We start from the raw sequence: 24,133 nt of genomic DNA, 5'->3' as shown, positions 1-24,133 counted from the left end.
ATCTGCATGTTATTCTAGACATATAACATGGACAGAGATTCATGATACATTTTATAATTTTTATATTTTGAATAATATAAATTTTATATTTTATTATCATAAGTATATTTTTGCCATGGCTAAACGTAAAATTAAATCACCCTATAAGATCTAAAGTAATTTAATTTAGAATCTTAATTTAGATCTAATTTGTTACAAACCATAATAGTATCTCATTAAGTTTTACAATAGATAAGTTATAATGTCCATAGTTTTCTAGTTACTGTTATTCTTTTCCCCTTAATCTGGATTTGAATGCAAGTTGCAGTTTAAAAAACTAAATAAATCTCAAAAAAGTTACCCTGTTTAGAGGCTAGGGGGATAATACCATGGGTAGGGTCCTTGCCTTGGTGGCCAACCTGGATTCGATCTCTGGCATTCCTTATCATAATGAGCACCACCAGAATTCCTGAGTTCAGAGCCAAGAATAGCATCTCATATGGTCCCCGAGCCAAGAGTAAACCCTGAGTATCACCTAGTGTGCCCCCCCCCAAAACCAAAAAGGTTAAAAATAAAATAAAGAGAATTTAAATTATTCTGTGAGATCTTTAGCCTTCAAAATTGGATAGAGCTAGAAGTAAAATGCTTAGTACTATAAATTACTACTATTGCTTAGTACTGTACTACTGTAGTCATTTAATTTTTTTTCTTTTTGGGCCACACCCAGTGACGCTCAGGGGTTACCCCTGACTAGGCACTCAGAAATTGCTCCTGGCTCAGGGGGGACCATATGGAACCCTGTGGGATCAAACCAAGGTCCATCCTAGGTTAGCTCATGCAAGGCAAACGCCCTTCAGCTGTGGCACTGCTCGGCCCCATGTAGTCACTTAATTTTTTGCAGCATAGATACCTGCCTATAGAATGTATACATTCTAAAAAACACACAGGCATATTTCTTTAGGAGTTCTTGACAAAAAGACATCAGATAGTGCTTATTTTTTGTTACATTCCAAAATCTGAGGTATGGGTATTTATCATCTTGCCAAATATTTTTGGATGAAATGTGGAGGAGCTTGGATCACACCTAGTGGTTGCTCAACAGCTATTTCTGGCTCTGCTCAGGAGTGAAGTGCTTGGGAGAGGGGGTGGATCATGTTTGGTGCCAGGAATTTGAATTAGGGTTGTTTGCAAGCAAGGAAGGTCCTGTATTTTCTCTAAATATCTTGTTGCCACAGCTCTCTTAAATTTGTAGCTTGGAGTTGAATTTTAAATCACTCAGGTATTTTATTTTAACTATTTGTTCTATTTTCCCATTTAAAATAAGTTTTTGTTTTGGTTTGGTTTGGTTACTCCTAGTTTAGTTACTCCTACTTGACTCCTGGTTTTTTGTTTGTTTGTTTGTTTTGTTTTGTTTTGTTTTCGGGCCACACCCACTTGGTGCTCAGGGGTTACTCCTAGCTAAGGGCTCAGAAATTGCTCCTGGCTTGGGGGGACCATATGGGACGTCAGGGGATCGAACCATGGTCCTTCCTTGGCTAGCGCTTGCAAGGCAGGCACCTTACCTCTAGCGCCACCTCACCGGCCCCAAGACTCCTAGTTCTGTGCCCAGGAATCACTCCTGGTGAGGTTTGGGGATAATATGGGGAATATCAGGAATTAAGCTGTTAGGCTGCAGGCAAGGCAACCACCCTGTCTACTGTAGTATCTTTCTATCCCATCTCACTCCCATGTCTTTTATCCTAACTGTCAAACTAGACACTTTTTTTCACAGACTTTGTGCTTTAAAGTCATCACTTTTGTTCATGTTATTCTTATATGTTTTAGTATAAGAAAAAGAAACAAAAGGTCGATTTATTTCCTGATAGCTAATGTATTTTCATTGATTTTAAAACTGGATTTATTCCTAATCTCCCATATTTTAACATTTTTATTTATGCATATTTAATAATCCTCTATCCTTGGAATCAGTAATGAAGTTCTTCTGTAGCCACTATGTGATGATTAATAATAAGTTGCACTTCTGTTTCTATCTTTTAAAATATTTTACACACCTATTTTTTTTTATCTCTGCTATTTACTCAGACAGGCATGGTGCATTGTGATACAGCAGTTGGCACACCTGATTACATATCACCCGAAGTTCTAAAATCACAAGGAGGTGATGGTTACTATGGGCGAGAATGTGATTGGTGGTCTGTGGGTGTTTTCCTTTTTGAGATGCTGGTGGGTAAGTAAATATTTTAAACAGATTTTTTTTAAAAACCTACCTTCTTACACTTTTCCCCCTTTATTTGTTTGTTTGTTTGTTTATTTATTTATTTATTGGTTTGGGGTTTCTCCTGGCTCTGCTCTCAGAAATCACTCCTGGCAAGCTCGAGGGACCATAGGGGATGTTGGGGATCGAACCGGGGTTTGTTCTGAGTTGGTCATATGCAAGACAAATGCCCTACTGCCGTGCTATCTCTACAGCTCATAACACTTTGAACTGTAAGTTAAGAATCTGCAAGTATGAGGAAATTGGTTACCTTTAGCCTAGAGAAGTGGAGTTTCCCTGACTTTAAATTCTGGGGCCGGAGAGATAGCATTAAGGTAAGGCTTTTGCCTTACATGCAGAAGGACTGTGGTTTGAATCCCGGTATTTCATATGGTCTCCCGAGCCTGCCGGCAGAGTTAGGAATAGCCCCTGAGTGCTGCCAGGTATGACCCAAAAACCAAAAAAAAACCCAAAAACTTTAAATTCAAATATATACCTTTTTAAAAAATATTTTTATTGAGACCTTTGTGAATTAAAAGTCCTTTAAATATAAGATTATTAGTGTTCTAATAATAGAGAACTTAAAGTACTTTAGTTCTTATTTTTTTCATTATATTTTTAAATTTAAAGATTTTTTAAATTATTTCTGTTACAATAATAATTGTTTTGTATTCCAGTAAAATCACAAATGTAGCTATTGACAATTTCTGAATACTAAAAATTAGTCATGGAAAAATATAAAATTTGCATGTTAACTTGAATATGGTTATTGCTGAAGAAATGTAAACTCCCAGTTTAAATACTGATTAGTCATATAATATTTTTATATTATATATTAAACTTTTTATCTTACATCTTCTATATCTTACATAAATCTTATATGCTGAGCCTCATAATATGACTTACTTTGGAGATTTTGTCTTTTTTTTATAATTTTTTTAAATCACTGAATTACAGTTAAAAAGCTATTTGTTGGGCCGAAGAGATAGCATGGAGGTAAGGCATTTGCCTTTCATGCAGAAGGACGGTAGTTCGAATTCCAGCATCCCATATGGTACCCTGTGCCTGCCAGGGGCAATTTCTGAGCATAGAGCCAGGAGTAACCCCTGAGCACTGCCAGGTGTGACCCAAAAACCAAAAAAAAAAAAAAAAAGTTATTTGTTACTGTTCCAAGTGTTTTATTTAACACCAGTCCCTTTACCAGTGTCCACTTTCTACCAGTGCCCCAGTTTCTCTTTCTTTTCTTTTCTTTTTTTTTCGGCCCCAGTTTCTCTTTCATCCCCCAATCTTCCTTTAGGTAGGCACTTCCCCTCCATCATTTTACTAGTGTTACCTTTCCTAATTTGTCTCACCCTTTCTCCTCCCATCCAATCCATTGACAAGCTTCTTAACATTACCGCTGCTCTTCGATTTCTATGGTCTTGTAGGCTTTATTGTTCCCTTACAAAAATCTCTTTATAGCCTACATATGAGAGAAATCATTCTGTGCCTATCTCTATCTTCACTCAACATCCTCTCCAGATCCATCCCCATGTTGTGGCAAATTGCATGATTTTATCTTTTCCTATTGTAACTTTAGTTAATAACTGTCAGACCCAGTACAACCAGCTAAATATCTATAAGAATTGCTCCTGGGCTTCCAATCATCCCCCCAAAAGGCTCTAGTAAATCTTAAATTCAAAACTTCTCCTCTGGTTCCTTTTTGCAAACAAACAAGATCTAACTAGCTGTATAGCCTTTTTGAATGAACTAATTTAGGAAATTCAAGTTTGTGCTTTCTGTGATTTGTAGTTGAGGTATACTGACAGAGTGCCTTTAGCATTAACCTTTTACTCTTTCAAAGCCAAAATGGTGCTTTCACCTTTTTGCCTATCTTCTTGTTTTGTTTTACTTTATCTTTAATAGTAACTTGGTGGGTTTTTTTTTTTTATAACCTTATTTATTGATTGATCGGTTTATGGGCCACACCCAGAGGTACTGAGGGATCACTCCTGGTTCTGCACTCAGAAATCACCCCTGGCAGGCTGGGAAACCTTATGGGATGCCAGGAGTCAAATGTCCTACCACTGTGCTACCTCTCCGGCCCTTAATAGTAACTTGTTAATGTCAGATCATATCTGACATTTTCAACTCTCGTTATGTGTTGTCTTAGGCAAATTGCATATCATACAACTGGGGCTGGCTTCTCATGTGAAATAATAGAACTGGCATCTTAGAGTTGCATAGTCCAATCTATCATGATAAAAATGATTTTATGTGCCCTGTCCAGAAGGGTAGGCACTAGTCATATCTAGCACTTGAAATGAAGCTAATGTCACTTGGGAACAGAAATTTTAATATAAATTTTATTTAATTCAGTAAATTGTTTTTTTCTTATGTTATTAAAAAAGCCAACAAATCTTTGGAATTAACATTGATTTTCTTTCCTAATAAAGGTACACTAGTATTAAAATTTAAATGCATTCTTGGAGTGTGTCTATATTTTTTTATTGACACTTAGCTCATAGATTTTTTTCATGCATGAGAAAAACTTAAAGATGTTTAAATGATAGGTGGAAATATTTAATTTGCATTCTTTATTACATTGTGTGTCTTATTGCAATTTTAGGAGATACTCCATTTTATGCTGATTCACTTGTAGGAACATATAGCAAAATTATGGATCATAAAAACTCACTATCTTTCCCTGAAGATGCAGAAATTTCTAAACATGCCAAGAATCTCATCTGTGCCTTCTTAACAGACAGGTAATATGCATTAGATTTGTTGTTGTTGTTGTTTTATAGTTGTTTTGGGGCCACTCTCGGTGGTGTTCAGGGTTCCTCCTGGCTCTGCACTCAGAAATTACTTCTGGCAGGCTTGGGGGGAACCATATGGGATGCAAGGGATTGAATCCTGGGTTGGCCGCATCCAAGGCAAATGCCCTACTACTGTGCTATCACTTTGGTCCCTATATTAGATTTCTTTGTGGAGTTCTTTAATTTTAAAATATGTAGAAATGAAAGTATAGCTAGCTCTTATTTATATATAAGACCAATCTTTTTAAGATTGCTTTCAATTCTGGGCTCGCCACTTCAAAATACTGAGCCTGGTCTACTAAAATACTAAGCCTCCTCATTTTGTCCTATTATGATCTAACTCTAATTATAACTCCGTGTCTAAAAAGTGAACAAAAAGAATTTGGTAAAATAATGCATAGCAAATAAGTAAACGTATGTATAAATTGTGCACATATGCACAATTATAATGTAATGTCTTTGAATGCAATTTTTAAAAGAAGAGTATTTGTATTTGTGATATTTAGATATACTATAAAAGGATCAACACATAAAAGATGTTTTTACCCTCATCCAATCTCTTTTTTTTAATTATCTTTATTTAAACACCGTGATTACAAATATGATTGTAGTTGTATGATTATAGTCATGTAAAGAACACCCCCCTTCACCAGTGCAACATTCCCACCACCAATTTCCCAGATCTCCCTTCTCCCCACCCCACCCACACCTGTATTCGAGACAGGCTTTCTACCTTCCTCATTCATTCACATTGTTATGATAGTTTTCAGTGTAGTTGTTGCTCTAACTGCACTCATCACTCTTATGTGGTGAGCTTCATGTCATGAGCTGCACCTAGGTGGGTAAATGGGGGGAAATAATGGTTGGGACTGAGGCAGTAAAAGATTAGAAATGAGCTCTGTAGGGCAGTATCAAGGTCACAATACAAGATGGATATTATGCATATATAAACTATATGCATATAATACTATCAATATATATTGTACGCGTGGGGGCACTAGCTTCTGCATGGTTTTGGAAATGGAGACCAAGCTCATCCAATCTCTTAACGTTATGACTCCTCCACATGCCTGATTGATGTTGGTAATGGTAAACAGTATTGCAGTGCCTATTTACATAACATTCATCTTCTGCATACTTTTTTAGGATAAAATATTAAAGGTAGAATTTGGAGATGAACTTACTAAATTGAGTGATGTGCAGAATTGACTCTCAGAAGATATAGTTGGATATATTGCATTATCAATAATTTTCCCTGGGGCCGGGCGGTGGCGCTAGAGGTAAGGTGCCTGCCTTGCCTGCGCTAGCCTAGGACGGACAGCGGTTCGATCCCCCGGCGTCCCATATGGTCCCCCAAGCCAGGAGCGACTTCTGAGCGCATAGCCAGGAGTAACCCCTGAGTGTTACCGGGTGTGGCCCAAAAACCAAAAAAAAAAATAAAAATAAAAATAATTTTCCCTCATTCTCGTGAAACTATATATATATATATGTTTTTATTTGAGATGAGGGAAGTTAATTTTTCACCTTAGAGAAGTTTGTCATTTTTTGTTTGCCAATAATTTTAATCATTTGTTTTATAATTAAACAACATATATGTAGTTCAAAGCATTATGTATAACATTTGATTTAAGAACAAGATAGAGTTGATGTAGATGGCCATAATTTATAAAATATAAAATAGGATACAGCATATATTACAGTTTACAGGTTTTGAGCAGAAGAGAATCAATAGTACAAGAGGTAAGGCACCTGGCTTGTTTGCAGCTGACCTGGTAAATCCTCAGGGGACATTCCTGAGCACAGAGTCATGAATAACTTTGAATATCACAAGATAACTCCCTTCCCTCTCCCTCAAAAAAAAAAAAATGAAAAAAAGAAATAAAGTTTACAGGCTTCCCTTTTTATATTTATATTTCCTTAAAAGGAAATAAAATTGATTAAGTTTTATTTATTTATTTTTGGTTTGGGGGCCACACCCGGTGACACTCGGGTTACTTCTGGCTATGTGCTCAGAAATCACTTCTGGCTTGGAGGATCATATATGACGCTGGGGGATCATAAACCATGATCCATCCTAGGTTAGCTGCGTGCAAGGCAAAAGCCCTACCCTTGAGCCACTGCTCTGGCCTCGTTACTTAAAATTTAATTTTAAATGCACATAATATTCAGTACATTGCATATACTAAAGTGATGTACATTTATGTTCTATATTGATATTTTTATTTTTATATTAAGCCAGATAAAGAACTCAGATACTTATTTCTGTGCCATTGTCATTGAGGACTCAAAAATCGCTCATTATGGTTTCTTATATTCAAAATAATGTTCAGAGTAATTTTTTTAACTTTATTAATTGATTGATTGGCTTGGGCCACACTCATCCGTGTTCAGGGATTACTCTTGGCTTTGCACTCAGAAATTGCCTCTGGCAGGCTGGGGGATCATATGGGATGTTGGCTGCATGCTAGGCAAAGGCCCCACCGCTGTGCTCTCTCTCCAGCCCCTCAGTGATTTTTTTTTGTTTGTTTGTTTTTGGGCCACACCCGGTGACACTCAGGGGTTACTCCTGGCTATGCACTCAGAAGTCGCTCCTGGCTTGGGGGACCATATGGGATACTGGGGGATCGAACCGCGGTCTGTCCAAGGCTAGCGCAGACAAGGCAGGCACCTTACCTCTAGCGCCACTGCCCGGCCCCTCAGTGATTTTTTTTTATTTAAGTAACATGATCATATTTGGGTTACAATCATAACCAAAACTCCCCCCTTCATTACCCCCTACACCTTCCCATCCCCTGCCTGTATTCGAGACAGGCATTCTACTACAGTAATTTGTTTTTAAGTTTAGTAAGTTGTATTTTTTTCCTTAAAGGATAAGAGTAAAAAAATATAGTAAAGGTGTGATAGTGGCAATCGCCAATGTTTGCATAGATCCAGAAAAATGGAGAAAATGGAAAAAAAATCCTTGACCTGATTACAAAAAGGCCTCACCCCAGAAGTTTATTGGCATAAAAATTTTTTTCTTCGTTGGTTTTTTGGTTTTGGTTCTTGGGTCACACCCGGCAGGGCTCAGGGTTTACTCCCTGACAGGCTTGGGAGACCATATGGGATGCCGGGATTTGAACCACTGTCCATCTGAATGCAAGGCAAATGCCTTATTGCTGTGCTATCTCTTTGGCCCGAATTTTTAAAAAATTTAATATTGAGAGTAGAGAGTTGGAAAGATGGAACACCTGGTAGGGTACTTCCATACTACCAACCCAAGTTCCATCTCTGACACCACATACAGTCCCCTAGTCCACCAGGAGTGATCGCCGAGCTCAGAGCTAGGGGTAAAACCCAAAGTAACAACAGGTATGCCCCAAACCCCCTACTCTCCAATTTTATATATATAAAGAGTAAATCTAGACAGCTTTAAATATAATGTGAATAACATTTAAGAATGGAAGAAAATTTCAAATATGATATTAATAGAGATCTTTGCATGATTCTTTGCCAAGAATCATTTTATATCCTGAACACCGGCCATGTGATTTTGGCAAATGCAGGGGAATTTTTTGGTTTGTTTTTGGTACACACCTGGCAATACTCAGGGTTTACTTCTGGCTCTGCATTCAGGAATCACTGAGCTCAAAGGTTCATATCAGGTGTCTGGGTCAGCCATAAGCAAGGCATATGGTGTATCCACTCTAATATCTTTCCAGTCCTTGAATGTTTTTGTTTGGAACTCTCATGTACACTTTCATTTGATACAAATCCATATTCAAATATATTTTTTGTGTTTGCTATGCATTATGGACTTTGTAAAATTTTTGTTTTAATATTTTGGTTCGGGGCCCATAGCTGGCAGTGCTCAGGGCATACTCCTGGCTTTCTGCTCAGTTATCACTTCTGGCAGAACTTGGGGTACCAGATTGGGTGTTGTAGGTCGAACATGGGTAGGCTTAGTGCAAGGCAAGTACTCTGTCCTCTGTCTTTTGTGTGTTTTGTGTTTTTGTTTGTTTTTGCTTTTGAATCACATCGGCAGTGCTCATGGCTTACTCCTGCTTCTGCTTATAGGGATCACTCTAAGTACCTTATCTGCTATATTATTATTCTGGTCCACGGTCTTTTTAATATCTAAAGTTGTAAGATTGTTTATTTTCTAGAAATATCAACTTAAAAACTTTTCACATAGGTATTGTTGAACTCAAATTTAATCTTTGTTACTTGTGGAAATAATAACAATTTTTACATTATCTAGGGAGGTGCGACTTGGGAGAAATGGGGTAGAAGAAATCAAACAACATTCTTTCTTTAAGAATGATCAGTGGAATTGGGATAACATAAGAGAGAGTAAGTCAGTAAATGCAAGTATTTCTTTTACCACACTTTACATTTTATAAATTGATTCCTCTTTTGAATTAAAAGCGTAATATTTAGTGTGGCTAGTTTTTAAATTGAGATTTCTTAAAAATGTGCCAACATTGATAACAAAATATTATCTCGATATCTTAGCAAACCAGTGTATTTCAGTAGTATTTTTAGTTCTTTTATGTTACATATTCATTTGTCATGTTTTATTGATCTCCATGACCTTCAGAATGGGGAAATTAAATCTTTGTTTGAATGTATTTGAATTAATAAGTCAATATTTGAAAAATTATACTTTAATTATGAGTGGGATAAAATGTTATTTTGACTTGAATGTATATTTGACATTAATTAAATTTAAGAATAAGAAGTTTTTTACTTAAAGAGTAGAGAGGCCAGGAAAGATAACTCAGTGGGCTCTCTTAATTTGGATCTCCAGCTCTGCATGGTCCCCTGAGTAAGCTTTCCCCCATAGTACTAGGTATGGCCTTAAAAACAAACAAAAGAACAAAAGGGAATGTAGAAAACTAAAGACTAAAGATTATAGATGGAAGTTATTGCTAATAAAAACACCTAAAATAAGAATATATGTTATATTGCTTTTAATTTAAAACTGATCAAATTTAATAATACTTATTAGTTCCTTGATAATTATGTTACTAATTTTTGGGATATAATAATAAAATTTTATTAACATAATCATTGATTTAAAAATGAATGTCAGACAAAACAGGATATTTTGGTGATGAATAAAATATTTTTCTTTTTTTAAATAGCGGCGGCTCCTGTAGTACCTGAGCTCAGCAGTGATATAGACAGCAGCAATTTTGATGACATTGAAGATGATAAAGGAGATGTAGAAACCTTCCCAATTCCTAAAGCTTTTGTGGGAAATCAGCTGCCTTTTGTAGGATTTACCTACTATAGAGAAAATTTGTATGTAATTTATGTGCTAAATTTTACTTACTTCAGAATATAACTATAAATAGACAATAAAGAAACTTGTTTTCATCTTTGCAAGTTTTAGGGAACTGATTAGTAGATGCAAAAGTTTGGAATATAAGTATATATTGGTAATAGAATAGTCTAATTTGGTATGGCTCAAATGTAGGGTATGTTATTTGACTCTTTGGAGGACTTGATGAAACTAATTTATTCCCTGTAAATCAGCTAGCTAGCTAGCTAGAGCTTGACACAAGATCATTCAATAAAGATTGGTCTGCCAAAGTGACTTGTAGGTATAAATTAGAAAATAAATTGGAATTGGACTTTAGGAAAAGTATAATGCAATACATAATGTTTGTGTGGCATGGTTGAGGGATATTTTTATTTTGATGGACAGTAGAAAGCTATTGAAATCTTAAATAGTTGAATAAAGCATTAGAGACAAGCTTAGTACATGAAAAGCTTAGTACATGGATATATGTAATGATCAGATTAATCAACCATCATGGCTTTTGTTCAGTATTGTATGACTTTCCTAGAAATGGCATACGTTTTCATGCTAAAACCAGGAAAATCTCAGGCAAACTAGAATGAATTGGTCACCTACTAGCAGTAATAGTTAAAAATTGTTGTATTATTGGCTGAAATGATAGTTGGACCAGGAAAACTGAACCATGCTTATTGACAGTGAGTAAGGGCCCAGTTAAGAGACTGACTATAAAAAAAATAAGTGGTAATGTTATATATTATGATTTAGAGATAAAGAAGGAAGATAGGAAGGATGATATCTTCCTAGGTTTCTGGAAAAAAATAATAAAATGGTTATAAGAACTAAAAGTGAGATGAAGAAGAAAGAATTATGGCATTACTTAGTTACTCCAGTTTTAACAATGTTGAAAAATGTTGAAAGTCTAAAACATGCTTAAGAGTGAGAGACAATGCAGAGCCAGGAGTAACTCCCCTGAGCACTGCTGGGTATGGCACAAAAACCAAAAAAAAGAGAGAGAAAGCAAGAGAGTGAGAGACAAGAAAGTTCCTCATTTTAAACTATTGAAAGTAGTCTAAGTCTCTAGAGGGGAACGTAATGGAACATATGCTTTTTTGACAAGATGTTGAATGAAAAGCAAATATTTGCAAATGAAATTTAATTTTGAGAATAACTGGATCCTAGAAAATTGCTTAGATGCAAAATCAGTTTATTTACTGCTTTTCTTCTAGGTTATTAAGTGATTCACCATCTTGTAGAGAAAATGATACACTACAATCAAGAAAAAATGAAGTATGTATATAATATGTTAATGTTCAAATATTTTAATAATATCCATGTACTTAGAATTTATATGATGCAGTTAAATAGCATTCCTTAGACTATAGTTCAACGTAGCATTGAAATGATTCATTTATTTGACAAATGTTGCAAGATACAATGCCTAATACAAAAGATGGATTTTATACATGCCTTTAGGCCAAGATTTAATGCCAAAATGATGGAATTAGGGGGAGAGGAGGCAGCTTGCTCAACTGGCTAGAGTTCATTCTTGGCATGTGGGAATCTCGGGTTCATTCTGCCTTACCACATTGTACCTGAGTACCACCAAGTATAGCCCCATAACAGAACAGAACAAGACAAATCAAAACCCTTGATTAAGGGGGCCGGAGAGATAGCATAGCAATAGGTCATTTGCCTTGCACGCAGCAATCCAGAACGCACCTGAGTTCGATCCTCAGCGTCCCATATGGTCTCCAAGCCAGTAGTAATTTCTGAGCACATAGCCAGGAGTAACTCCTGAGCGTCACCATGTGTGGCCCAAAAAATAAAAAACAAAACAAAAAAATCCCTTGTTTAAAAATACAAAGGATGAGGCCAGATCCATGGTACATGGGTAGAGTACCTGCCTTGCAGTCAGCCAGCCCAAGTTCAATCCCCTCTAAACCTTGCCAGATATGGAATCTCCCCAAAAGTTGGACTAGGTTTATTAGCAATTGTAATGTCAGAAAAATTGCCATCTGTAATCTATTTTTTAAACATAAAGTTATTTAAGTGTATAGGTCAAAATATTTTCAAAACAAAAATGTTAAAAGTTGGGTCATATATGCTTGGTGTGATTTATGTTCTTATAAAGCACAGCAATTATTTTTAATGTTTTTGTTTTGTTTTAAATAGGAAAGTCAAGAGGTATGTTGCTGTTGTCAAATATCTTGAAACTGAGAAAAATTCATCACTAGCAATGTTTTGATATAGACATATCCTACCTAGTATTTGGAGTACTACTACATCTACCCAAGAGAAGTTAATCAGCTGTTTTTTCTATCAAGTATCTCTTTTATTATTGCTCCTATTGATCTTTTAAAAAAACATTCTGTTATTTATTAAGGATCTATAATTCACAGCAAGAACTCCTGAGTGGCACTTGATAATTAATGTGACCATGTTTTACTAATACAGCCAAAAATAGTTAAACCTGACTAGTTTCATTGGGCAGTATGTTCAATTGAGGATATTGAGAGAACTTAAGATACATGATCTAGGTTTTAAAAATACTAAGAAATTCTTAAATAATATTTTTTTTGAAAAAAACTCAAAAACAAGGGTGGAACCTAATTACTAAAAAGCATAGCAGAAAAAAAAACATTTGCATTGGAATTTGTGTCATTTTGACACTCAGTTTAGCTGAGTTAAACTTTTTGGATTCCAGTTTGTCAGTGTGATGTAAGACTAAAGAATCTTGGGATTTTTGTTCAGATGATCTATATATAATCGGCATAAAATGTGCAATGAGGCCTCAAAAGTTAAATTCATTAGTGGCCATTGCAATAGTATAGTTGGTAATGCACTTTATACATAGCCGACCTGGGTTCAGTCCCTGGCACTCTGAACCCTGCTAGAAGTGATATCTCAGTACAGAGCCAGAACTAAGTCCTGAGCACTGTCAGGCATGGGTCAAAAACAACCCACCCCAACAAGTTAAATCCTTTAAAAGGTAATGTTTGAGTGAATTATGATTAGTTTCTGTGATTTTCTTTCTTTTTTTTTTTTTTAAGACATGGTGGTGGCATAACCAGAGAAAGCTACCAAGGAAATAATTTATAATTAGCTATCACTTATCTAAATGAGATATAGCTCTGGTTATAAGTTTTCAAAGTACCATGACTGTCACTGTGTAGAAAATTATTTTGAGAGGACAAAAGGAGCATGTGCTCAAGGAAGAACAGGGGCTTGAGAGGGCAATCCTTAGTCTTTATTTGTAATGAATATGAAGCTTACCACCATAGACAGATTTTACAAATATTAGGGTTTTCCATACATGTATAAGTTAATCTAGTGTGTTCTTACATTGTTGTATGTTTGTAATAGCAATGTTTTCCCAGCTCTGTTCATGAGAGGCATATTAAGAAAATACACAGTATTGTCCATTTTAGGAAACTTTATATAAAGAGAAACTTTTATTGTATTTTCTATTCTTATACATGTAATCAGATTTCTAATTACAGTTTCTTGATTTTTACAGATTCAGAAAAAACTTTATACGTTAGAAGAACACCTTAGCACTGAAATGCAAGCGAAAGAGGAGCTAGAGCAGAAGTGCAAGTATGTATTTAAGTAAATATTTAAAGATTTATTTACACCTTTATTTAAAGGTTCCAGGGAGCTACAATATGAATGGATAACTATTTTTAAATTTATGGTGTTTTTATTGTAAATTAGGATTATATTTTATTTACTACCTCATGATAACTTTAGATCTGTTAATATTTGCCCTTTGATTTTTTTTTTCTTCAGATCTGTTAATATTCGCCTAGAGAAAGTATCAAAGGAGTTAGAAGAAGAGGTAAAGTTGTTCTATACTGCTATCAGCACTTTTGTTCATAAAATAATTTGTGGTGTGCTTAGGGATGTGACTCATTGTATTTTTTTTAGGAAAATATGCTTAAATAACCAATATTTTTAATTTTTATGCATCCTTTGTATAACTTAAAACATTATTTCAGGTTACCTTAAGGAAAAATGTGGAATCAGCCTTAAGACAATTAGAAAGAGAAAAAGCACTTCTTCAGCACAAAAATGCAGAATATCAACGGAAAGCTGATCATGAAGCAGACAAGAAACGAAATTTGGAAAATGATGGTTTGTAATGTGGAATATTTTGTACTTAAAAAAAATTTTAAGTGTATTTATTATGTTGGTACTGAATCGCTTTTTTTTTAAATAGTTAACAGTTTAAAAGATCAACTTGAAGATTTAAAAAAGAGAAATCAGAACTCTCAAATATCCTCTGAGAAAATGAATCAACTCCAGAGACAAGTAGGTTAATTCTAGTTTACAATAAAGATATTGAATCTTCTGTTGGTGTTAATTGGCAATGATACAGATACGATCTTTAATAAATATTAGAGGGAAATAATTATAAAATTATTTTGGGCTTATATTCAGGTATTTATAATGAGTAATAAATCGAAATATTTTGGTTTTATACACCTGTTTTTTTGTTTGTTTTATTTTGAATGTAATAATAGCTGGAGGAAACTAATTCTTTGCTGAGAACAGAATCTGATACTGCAGCTCGGTTAAGAAAAACCCAGGCAGAATGTTCAAAGCAGATTCAGCAGCTGGAATCTAACAATAGAGATCTACAAGATAAAAATTGCCTGTTGGAGACTGCCAAGTTAAAGCTTGAAAAGGACTTTATCAATCTTCAGTCAGTTCTAGAATCTGAAAGGAGGGACCGAACTCATGGATCAGAAATTATTAATGATTTACAAGGTATTAAAATAGAAATTACTTTTTTTTTTAACTTTTATTTGTTGATTGGTTAGTTGGTTTGGGGCCACATCTAGTGTCGCCCTGGGGTTACTCCTGGCTCTGCACTCAGGCTAGGGGATCATATGGGATGCTGGGAATCAACCGGGTTCCTCCCTGGTCGGCAGCGTGCAAAGCATATCCTACCATTGTACCATCTCTCCAGCGCCTAGAAATTATTCTTAAATTTTTCTTGATGTTTTGTAATTTGGAGGTAACTTTCAGGGATAATATGATAAAGAAGTACAATTCTGATTGTTCTGTTCTAGAAACCAAATTAGAAATTGACTATAGTTTTGGAAATGAAAGATAGTGCTTACAGTTGTAGAAAGTATGTTAAGTAATCATTCACTTTCTGCAGTGGTAAACTAGGTTCCAGTTCACTTAATTATAAAGTTTTCTACCAATAATTTTAAAACTAATACTCATAAATAACAGTTTCAGCCTATGTAGTGACTCCCTATCTTTTGACTATTTAAAAAAAATTGTTTTAGATGTTTTATAGAGCTATATATGTTTTAGTTGTACAATTTCATACTTCTTCCAGTTCATTACTCCTGATTTAATACATAGAGTCTATGATCTTATTTTTCATTTTTTTCTAATGTTGCAATTTTAGGTAGATTATCTGGCCTGGAAGAGGATTTAAAGAATGGCAAAATCTTATTAGCAAAAGTAGAAATGGAAAAGAGACAACTCCAGGAAAGATTTACTGATTTGGAGAAGGTAAAACATACGTCAATCTTTGTGTTTATATTAAGAGCATGTAAATTTCAGATGGAAAAGCTTATTTTAAAACAAGGAAAATGAATAACTAAAATATTTTTGCATACTCATGGTGGTTGTATAACTGGTAGTCCTAAGTACATTAAGGCGTAACATTGTGAAGCACTCTTCAGGTTGCTAGATGCTTATGAAAGAAGATACTAACTTAGATTATGTGTAGTGTGAATGTTATTCTAGAAACCCAAGGAAACTCAAATTTTGACATGTTTTAAAAATTACATAAAGTGGCTTACATAAAAGACTGAAGGCTTTGCATACAGGAGTCTTGGGTATGATCTATCGCATTACATGACACCTCCATCACTCTGAGACCAATCCCCCCAACCTGAACTGGGAGTAGCCTGAAAACAGAAATGTTAAAAGATTTTTTAAAAAATGTTTTATAGCATAAAGCTATATGACAGTAAGGTTTCCTCCCTCCCGTCCTCCCACCCTCCCTCTCTCCCTTCCTTTCCTTTCCTTTCCGTTCCTTTTCTTTTTTTTTTTTTTTCCTTTTCTTTTCTCACACTTGGTGACCCTCAGGGGTTACTTCTGGCTATGCACTCAGAAATTGCTCCTGGCTTGGTGGACCATATGGGATGCTGGGGATCGAATCCAGGTCTGTCCTGGGTCAGCCGCGTGTAAGCAAACGCCCTACCACTGCGCTATCTCTCTAGTCCCGACAGTAAGGTTTTCATTAAAGATATTATAAGGCAAACTAGTGGGCATGCTTTGTATACAGGAGTCTCACCTTTTAGTCCCTGGCATCACATGATCTCCAGAGCACCATGTGAGCTATCCAATGTACTATTAGTGTGGCCAAACACTCACAGATTATAAGCCAGGGATAATATCATTTTCTATGAAGTTAGTATTTTATTTATGTTCTTATATTTAAATATTAATGTCACTTCTGATATAAATAAGAGGGTGCAGGCCTTGTTTTTAGCAAGCTTGTAGTACATTGAATAATTCTTAAAGTAATAATAAATCACACTAATGCACTATGTAAGTAAGAATGATATGGCGAAGTTATCTTGCATATAAATGAATGAATGTATAAGTTGATAGGACAGGATTAATTGAGGGGGAAAGGGACTTTTCTGAGCTGGAGAGGGCAATATGAAAAACACCTGCATATAGCCAACCTGAGTTTGATCCCTTTTGTTCCCCACTTGGCCCTCTGAGCACCGCCTAAATAAAAAATTAAAAATTCAGGATTTCACAGTGACTTTTTTCTTAGATATATAGCAAAGGAGAAGGGGGAAGGAATACTTTTAAAAGTTATGGGGCCGGAGCAGTGACTCAAGCAGTAAGGCGTTAGTCTTGCACACACTAGCTTAGGACTGACCGTGATTTGATCCCCGGAGTCCCGTATGGTTGCCTCAAGGCAAGAGAGATTTCTGTGTGCATAGCCAGGAGTAAACCCCTGAGCGTCACTGGATGTGGCCAGAAAAACAACAAAAAAAAAAAGTTTAAATAATAAAGGGTGAGGAGCATTGTAGCAAAAGACTAACAATTCAAAAGAGCCATCAGCATTTAAGGGGTAACAAAAACTTAACAAAAAAAAAAGGTGAAAATAGGATGTGGAAACAAGTGAGTTCAGTATGAGCTATGTTAAGGAAATAGTTCCAAGGACAACAGTCACTTCAAATCAATGAAGAATGTCATCAGTTAATTTGTAATCATATAAACATCTCAGACAGTAGAGATGCAGATGTGTACATGGGGAGGAATATACAGAGGAAAGAGAACCAGATACTTTTATAAGAAATTCGAAGGAAATGGGGACGTAAGTAATAAACAGTAACTCTTAAAAAATAACTTTTGTGAGCCGGTTTCTTTGCTTTTTTTTTAAATAGGAAAAGAATAACATGGAAATAGATATGACATACCAACTAAAAGTTATACAGCAAAGCTTAGAACAAGAGGAAACAGAACATAAAACTACAAAAGCACGACTGGCAGATAAAAATAAAATTTATGAATCCATTGAAGAAGCAAAGTCAGAAGCCATGAAAGGTAAACATTTTTATTATGTGTCTTGCTTTTGGTGTTGGGGGGTTTCTTGGGGCTATACTTGGTTCTGCTTAAGAACAACTATTTCCGTGTCGTTCTTTTCTATTCTATACCTCTTAAGTAATAATAGTATAAAATACTTTATGACTTTAATATTTACTTGAATACTCAAATGTTTTACTTAATTAAATATTATTATAATAAGCACTCAGATCCTATCTAAAGTCTTTTATATGCCATGGCTGCCTTTGAGAGTATGACTTGGGGTCAAAGGGATGGTACAGGTGATAAGGCTTACCCCTCTGTTCCATCCTCATCAATACATATGATCCCCTGAACATCACAGGGTTGTTACCAGTGCCTGCCCCTCTCCAGCACACTACACCACCATCCTCCAGTCCCCGCCACCACATTAAATAAAGAATAGAGCTTGCCTGTATGTCATTCACTAGTTATTTGATCAGTTCAACTAACTTGTTTCCTATGAAGAGGTAATTATAGACTATAGTTATTTTGAATTGTAATTATATGTGCCCTCTTACTATGTCTATAAAATGCTATTGTTATATGTAAAGAAAAATCTCACTTTCTACATTTTTAAAGGATGATTCATTAAAACTTGAAAACTTGTAGTTTTTCTTTTTTAAGAAAGTTGATTTTGGTTTGGTTTGGGTTTTTTTTTTTTTTTTTTTTTTTTTTTTGGTTTTTGGTTTTTGGGACACACCCGACAGTGCTCAGGGGCCACTCCTGGCTGTCTGCTCAGAAATAGCTCCTGGCAGGCACAGGGAACCATATGGGACACCGGGATTCGAACCAACCACCTTTGGTCCTGAATCGGCTGCTTGCAAGGCAAACACCGCTGTGCTATCTCTCCGGGCTCGGTTTGGTTTGGTTTTGGTTTTTGGACTCTGGGGTTATTAGAATCTGTGCTTAGGAATAACCCCTGAAAGTACTCGGGGATCCAGTACCAGTAAACACCTTACCTCCTGAACTATTTCTCTGACCCAAGGTTCCATTCCTTTTGTACCATATCGTTCTCACTGGTGTGAAGTAGTATCTTACTTTTTTTTTTTCCTTTTTGGATTTTGAGTAATACCAATCAGTTCTTAGGATGCAGCACTCCAGGACTGAATCCAGCCCCTGGAGATTCCATGGTCTTGTGGCATTAGGAATCCCAGACAGATAGGACAATGCTCTGTACATGTGAGTGGCACCAGTGATCACACTCCGGACTTTCTGTTTTCAAAGCAGAACTATCCCTGAGACCACTCTGGTAAATGTTTATACCCTTTCGATAAATCTCCTATATTTTAAGGATAAAATTGTTGACATTTGAAATATATCAAAAGGAGATTAAATTGAAAATCAAAATGCTTTAAGTTGGGACCAGAGAGATTGTAAGGGAAGTAAAGCTTTGACTGTAGCTGTAGTGGCTCTGACCTTGGTCCAAACCCCAAATCACATATGGTTTCTGAACATAAAGACAGGAATAGTCTTTTGAGTGTGGCCCAATACCAAAAAATTTATTTTTTGACGTATTATTATTACTTCAATGGCACTTTGCCTTATATTTGATTTGTTCCTTTTATTTTATTATAGAAATGGAGAAAAAGCTCTTAGAGGAAAGGACGTTAAAACAGAAAGTGGAGAACCTGTTACTGGAAGCTGAGAAAAGATGTTCTATATTAGATTGTGATCTCAAACAATCTCAACAGAAAGTGAATGAACTTCTTAAACAGAAAGATTCGCTAAATGAGGATGTAAGTATGATGTTTACTACTACGACTAAACAAGTTTTTTATAAACATTCAGGGATGGCTTCATGATTAAACTTTTTGTTTTATGAAACAACATTCCATACCCAAAAGTTCATTGAATTTGAATGATAAACCAATCAGAATTCAGAAAGAAATGATTTATATGGTGCCGGAGAGATAGCATGGAGGTAGGGCATTTCCCTTGCATGCAGAAGGATTGTGGTTCGAATCCTGGCATCCCTTATGGTCGTGTCCCCCCCGTACCCTACCCTGAGACTGCCAGGAGTGATTGCTGAGCGTAGAGCCAGGAGTAACCCCTGAGCGCTGCCAGGTGTGACCCAAAGACAGACAGACAGACAGACAGACAGACAGACAGACAGAAAGAGAGAGAAAGAGAGAGAGAGAAAGAAAGAAAGAAAGAAAGAAAGAAAGAAAGAAAGAAAGAAAGAAAGAAAGATAGGAAAGAAAGAAAGAAAGAAAGAAAGAAAGAAAGAAAGAAAGAGAAAGAAAGAAAGTAAGAAGAAAGAAAGAAAGAAAGAAAGAAAGAAAGAAAGAAAGAAAGAAAGAAAGAAAGAAAGAAAGAAAGAGGGAGGGAGGGAGGGAGGGAGGGAGGGAGGGAGGAGGAAGGGGAAAGAGAAAGAAAAAGAAAGAAAGAGAAAGAGAGAAAGGAGGGAGGGAAAGAGAAAAAAGAAAGAAATAAATTATTTATAAATCATTTTTTAAATTGTTTATTTAATTTTGGGGTCCTCAGCTGGTGATCTCAGAGGTCACTCCTGACTCTGTACTCAAAGATTACTCGGGCCTGGAGAGATAGCACAGTGGCGTTTGCCTTGCAAGCAGCCGATCCAGGACCTATGGTGGTTGGTTCGAATCCCGGTGTCCCACATGGTCCCCCGTGCCTGCCAGGAGCTATTTCTGAGCAGACAGCCAGGAGTAACCCCTGAGCACCGCCGGGTGTGGCCCAAAAAAAAACCAAAAAAAAAAAAAAAAAAAAAAGATTACTCCTGGAAGTGCATGGGGGACCATATGAAATGCTGGAGATTGAACTTGCACTGGCCACATGCTGGATAAACAACTACTGTTTGTACTATCTCTCCGACCCAATACATTTTAATTTTTAAATATATATCTTAAAAAAAAAAGTCCCTGACTGTATATTCTTAATTGAGCCTATATGTGTGGGGGTTTATATGTTTTGTGTATGGGACAATCAATATTCCTAATATTACTATACCATGTCCACCACCAAAGTGCCAGTGTTCTTCCACCATAGACCACTCTCCATAGAATGCTTTCTGTCTTTCCCTCTTATCCTCTGTACTTCACCCCCACTTCCTGATTACATCAATTCTGTGGACATAGTCTAAGAAATACAAAAATATTTAACTATAAAATGAATTAACCATGGGGAAAAACCTGTTTTATATGATCATGTTTGCTACTAGCTTAACTGGTAGCACAAATCGAAATAATCTGCTTATATAAAGGTACATAATTAATTTTAGGTCAGAAACTTGACATTAAAGATAGAACAAGAAACTCAGAAACGTTGCCTTACACAAAATGACTTGAAGATGCAAACACAGCAAGTTAATACACTAAAAATGTCAGAAAAGCAGCTAAAACAAGAGAATAATCATCTCATGGAAATGAAAATGAGTTTGGAAAAACAGAATGCTGAACTTCGAAAGTAAGTTAACTGTTTAAGACTTAAGTTTTATTAACACAACTATTTATATGTAGATTAGACATTTCTATTTTCATGATGAATTTTTTTCTGTACAAGTACTTTCATGTTTCTTTTTTCTGTTACACAAGTTGAGTATCACTCTTTTTTTTTTTTTTTTTTTTTTTTGTGGTTTTTGGGTCACACCCGGCAGTGCTCAGGGGTTATTCCTGGCTTCACGCTCAGAAATTGCTCCTGGCAGGCACGGGGGACCATATGGGATGCCGGGATTCGAACTGATGACCTCCTGCATGAAAGGCAAACACCTTACCTCCATGCTATCTCTCCGGCCCCGAGTATCACTCTTGTACTTCATACTATGGATGTGGACTATGTAATTCCGTGTTAATGATTTATTATAACACTATATGTTTCAAATATGGGGACCAAATGTAATTGTGGGGAGACAGAGACAGGTCATTCCCAGTGACATTCAACTTTGTAGTGATGTCTAATGAATTGATAACTCTCTCTCTCTCTCTCTCTCTCTCTCTCTCTCTCTCTCTCTCTCTCTCTCTCTCATATGTCTTCTCTCTCTTTAAATTTAAACACTGATTACAAAATTTTTCGTAGTTGAATTTGTCTTACAGTGTACTTACTAAGCTTGTCTTTTCATCCATATCACTATTATACTATTAGGGCTTTAAGAGATTGTGTGTGTGTGTGTGTGTGTGTGTGTGTGTGTGTGTGTGTGTATGCGCTTATGAGTTATGCCTGATGATATTTTTGTTTGAGAAATTAAATGGGAAAAATGGAAGCATAATATTAGAGAAGAAATGAAGTAATTTATTTTTTGAAATGAGAGCAATGAAACTTAGAAAATGATCTTGTGAATTTTGTAAAGAATCTTAGATATTCCTGGGGTACCCTAGGCCACTCTTCATGTGTTGCTGTTTTTAACATGTGTATTCTTTACTTATATTCTGATTCTATGCACCACAGAGAACGTCAAGATGCAGATGGTCAAATGAAAGAATTACAAGATCAACTTGAAGCAGAGCAGTATTTCTCAGTAAGTTCCACAATTTTCACTGGACTTATTCTGTAATTTTTGCTGCAGAGAAAGGAGATGATACTTGTCTTTAGAATAGGTCCTTTTTTTTTTTCTTTTAGTTTTTGGTCCAAACCTGGTGATGCTCAAGAGTTACTCCTGGTTGTGCTCAGAAATTGCTCCAGGCTTGGAGAACCATTTGAGATGCTGGAAATTGAATCCAGGTCTGCCTGGGTTAGCCGCATGCAAGGCAAATGCCCTATGCTGCGCCATCGCTCTGACCCCTAGAATAGATTCTTTTTTATTTATTTTTTTTGGGGGGTCACACCCTGTGACACTCAGGTTACTCCTGGCTATGTGCTCAGAAATCATTCCTGGCTTGGGGGACCATATAGGACACCAGGGGATTGAACCGCAGTCTGTCCTAGGTTAGCGCGTGCAAGGCAGATGCCCTACCACTTGTGCCACTGCTTCGGCCCCTAGAATAGATTCTTAAAACAAATGGGCCAGAGATAGTATGAGAGGGAGGGTACTTGCCTTGTATGCAGTTGACTTAAGTTCAATCCTTGGCACCCCATACGGTTCGCCAAACACCACCAGGAGTGATCCCTGATCACAGAGCCAATAGTAGGCTCAGAACATTACTAGGTGTGTCCCCCTAGGCCCCCATTCCACCCCAAAAAGGCAAATTCCAGTCATTGTTTTTGTTGTGGTGAGATATTTTTTACCACTTACAAAATAGATCATTGCAAGAAACTATAACATCAATTCATTATTTTTGCTAGAAAAATAATTCTAAGCACATACTCTATACCCTATAAAGTTGAAAGCATTGATTATTGAGAAAGAATGTATTTTTATAAAAAGTAATTTATAGTTATTTAGTTTTAACAATTATGTATTTATTTTGGTTTGGGGGCCACACCCAGCAGCACTCAGGAGTTATTCCTGGTTTATGTACTCAGAAATCATTACTCTTGGCAGGCTTGGGGACAATGTGGGATGTCAGGAATCAAATCCAGGTCCGTCCCAGTCAGCCATGTACAAGACAAATGCCCAACTGCTGTGCCATCAATCCGGCCCCTTAATAGTCATTTTAACATTTGTACTTTTTTTTTAAATTACTCCTGAATCACCCTTTATTGATTTAAGCCAACAATATTTTCTTATCTAAATAAATGTGTTGCTTCCTCATTTATCCTCCCCAATTTTTTTTATTTAATGAAAAATATCTCACTATGTATGCAGTTGAAGATCGAACCTAATGTGTACATCACAACCCATGAGATTTGCTTGTTCTATTGCTCTCCACACATTTCTCTCTAAATAAAAAGTATTTTACTTCAGAAAAAAATAATCATACTTCAAAATTACTAGTCAATCAGTTGGCTATCAGAAATTAGAAAAGCTTACTAAACTGTTTGCACAGATTTCAAAATTATTCAGTGTTAGGATTTAGAATGTAGAAATTCTGATGTCTCTAATAATAAATATTTCTATTAAATTTTGCTATTTAGACCCTCTATAAGACACAAGTTAGAGAATTTAAAGAAGAATGTGAAGAAAAGACTAAATTTTGTAAAGAATTGCAGCAGAAGAAGCAGGAATTACAGGATGAAAGGTAAGAATAGTTTCTACTGTAGTCTGAATAACCTCATAACTGATGTTTTAAAAAAATCAATGCAGGGGCCGGGCCGTGGCACTAGAGGTAAGGTGCCTGCCTTGCCTGCACTAGCCTTGGACAGACTGCG

At 36.0% G+C, this 24,133-nt stretch overlaps 1 protein-coding gene across 1 annotated transcript in view; it reads left to right on the top strand.

The window, feature by feature from the left end:
* The window catches only part of ROCK2 (Rho associated coiled-coil containing protein kinase 2), a 124,133-nt gene that overhangs the window by 68,216 nt on the left and 31,784 nt on the right, over positions 1-24,133 (top strand). Inside the window, exons 6-22 of the mRNA XM_049784552.1 lie at positions 2,062-2,206; positions 4,842-4,980; positions 9,272-9,363; positions 10,158-10,317; positions 11,545-11,605; positions 12,491-12,502; positions 13,836-13,915; positions 14,108-14,156; positions 14,317-14,452; positions 14,538-14,629; positions 14,842-15,088; positions 15,744-15,850; positions 17,752-17,911; positions 19,508-19,668; positions 21,171-21,355; positions 22,334-22,403; positions 23,900-24,003. Of these exons, the coding sequence (XP_049640509.1) occupies positions 2,062-2,206; positions 4,842-4,980; positions 9,272-9,363; positions 10,158-10,317; positions 11,545-11,605; positions 12,491-12,502; positions 13,836-13,915; positions 14,108-14,156; positions 14,317-14,452; positions 14,538-14,629; positions 14,842-15,088; positions 15,744-15,850; positions 17,752-17,911; positions 19,508-19,668; positions 21,171-21,355; positions 22,334-22,403; positions 23,900-24,003 (2,000 nt within the window). The remainder of the gene's footprint in view (positions 1-2,061; positions 2,207-4,841; positions 4,981-9,271; positions 9,364-10,157; positions 10,318-11,544; positions 11,606-12,490; positions 12,503-13,835; positions 13,916-14,107; positions 14,157-14,316; positions 14,453-14,537; positions 14,630-14,841; positions 15,089-15,743; positions 15,851-17,751; positions 17,912-19,507; positions 19,669-21,170; positions 21,356-22,333; positions 22,404-23,899; positions 24,004-24,133) is intronic.

This window comes from Suncus etruscus, chromosome 12 (genome assembly GCF_024139225.1).
Source record: "Suncus etruscus isolate mSunEtr1 chromosome 12, mSunEtr1.pri.cur, whole genome shotgun sequence".
Classification (NCBI taxonomy): Eukaryota; Metazoa; Chordata; class Mammalia; order Eulipotyphla; family Soricidae; genus Suncus; species Suncus etruscus.
This window is presented reverse-complemented; position numbering and strand designations above follow the sequence as displayed.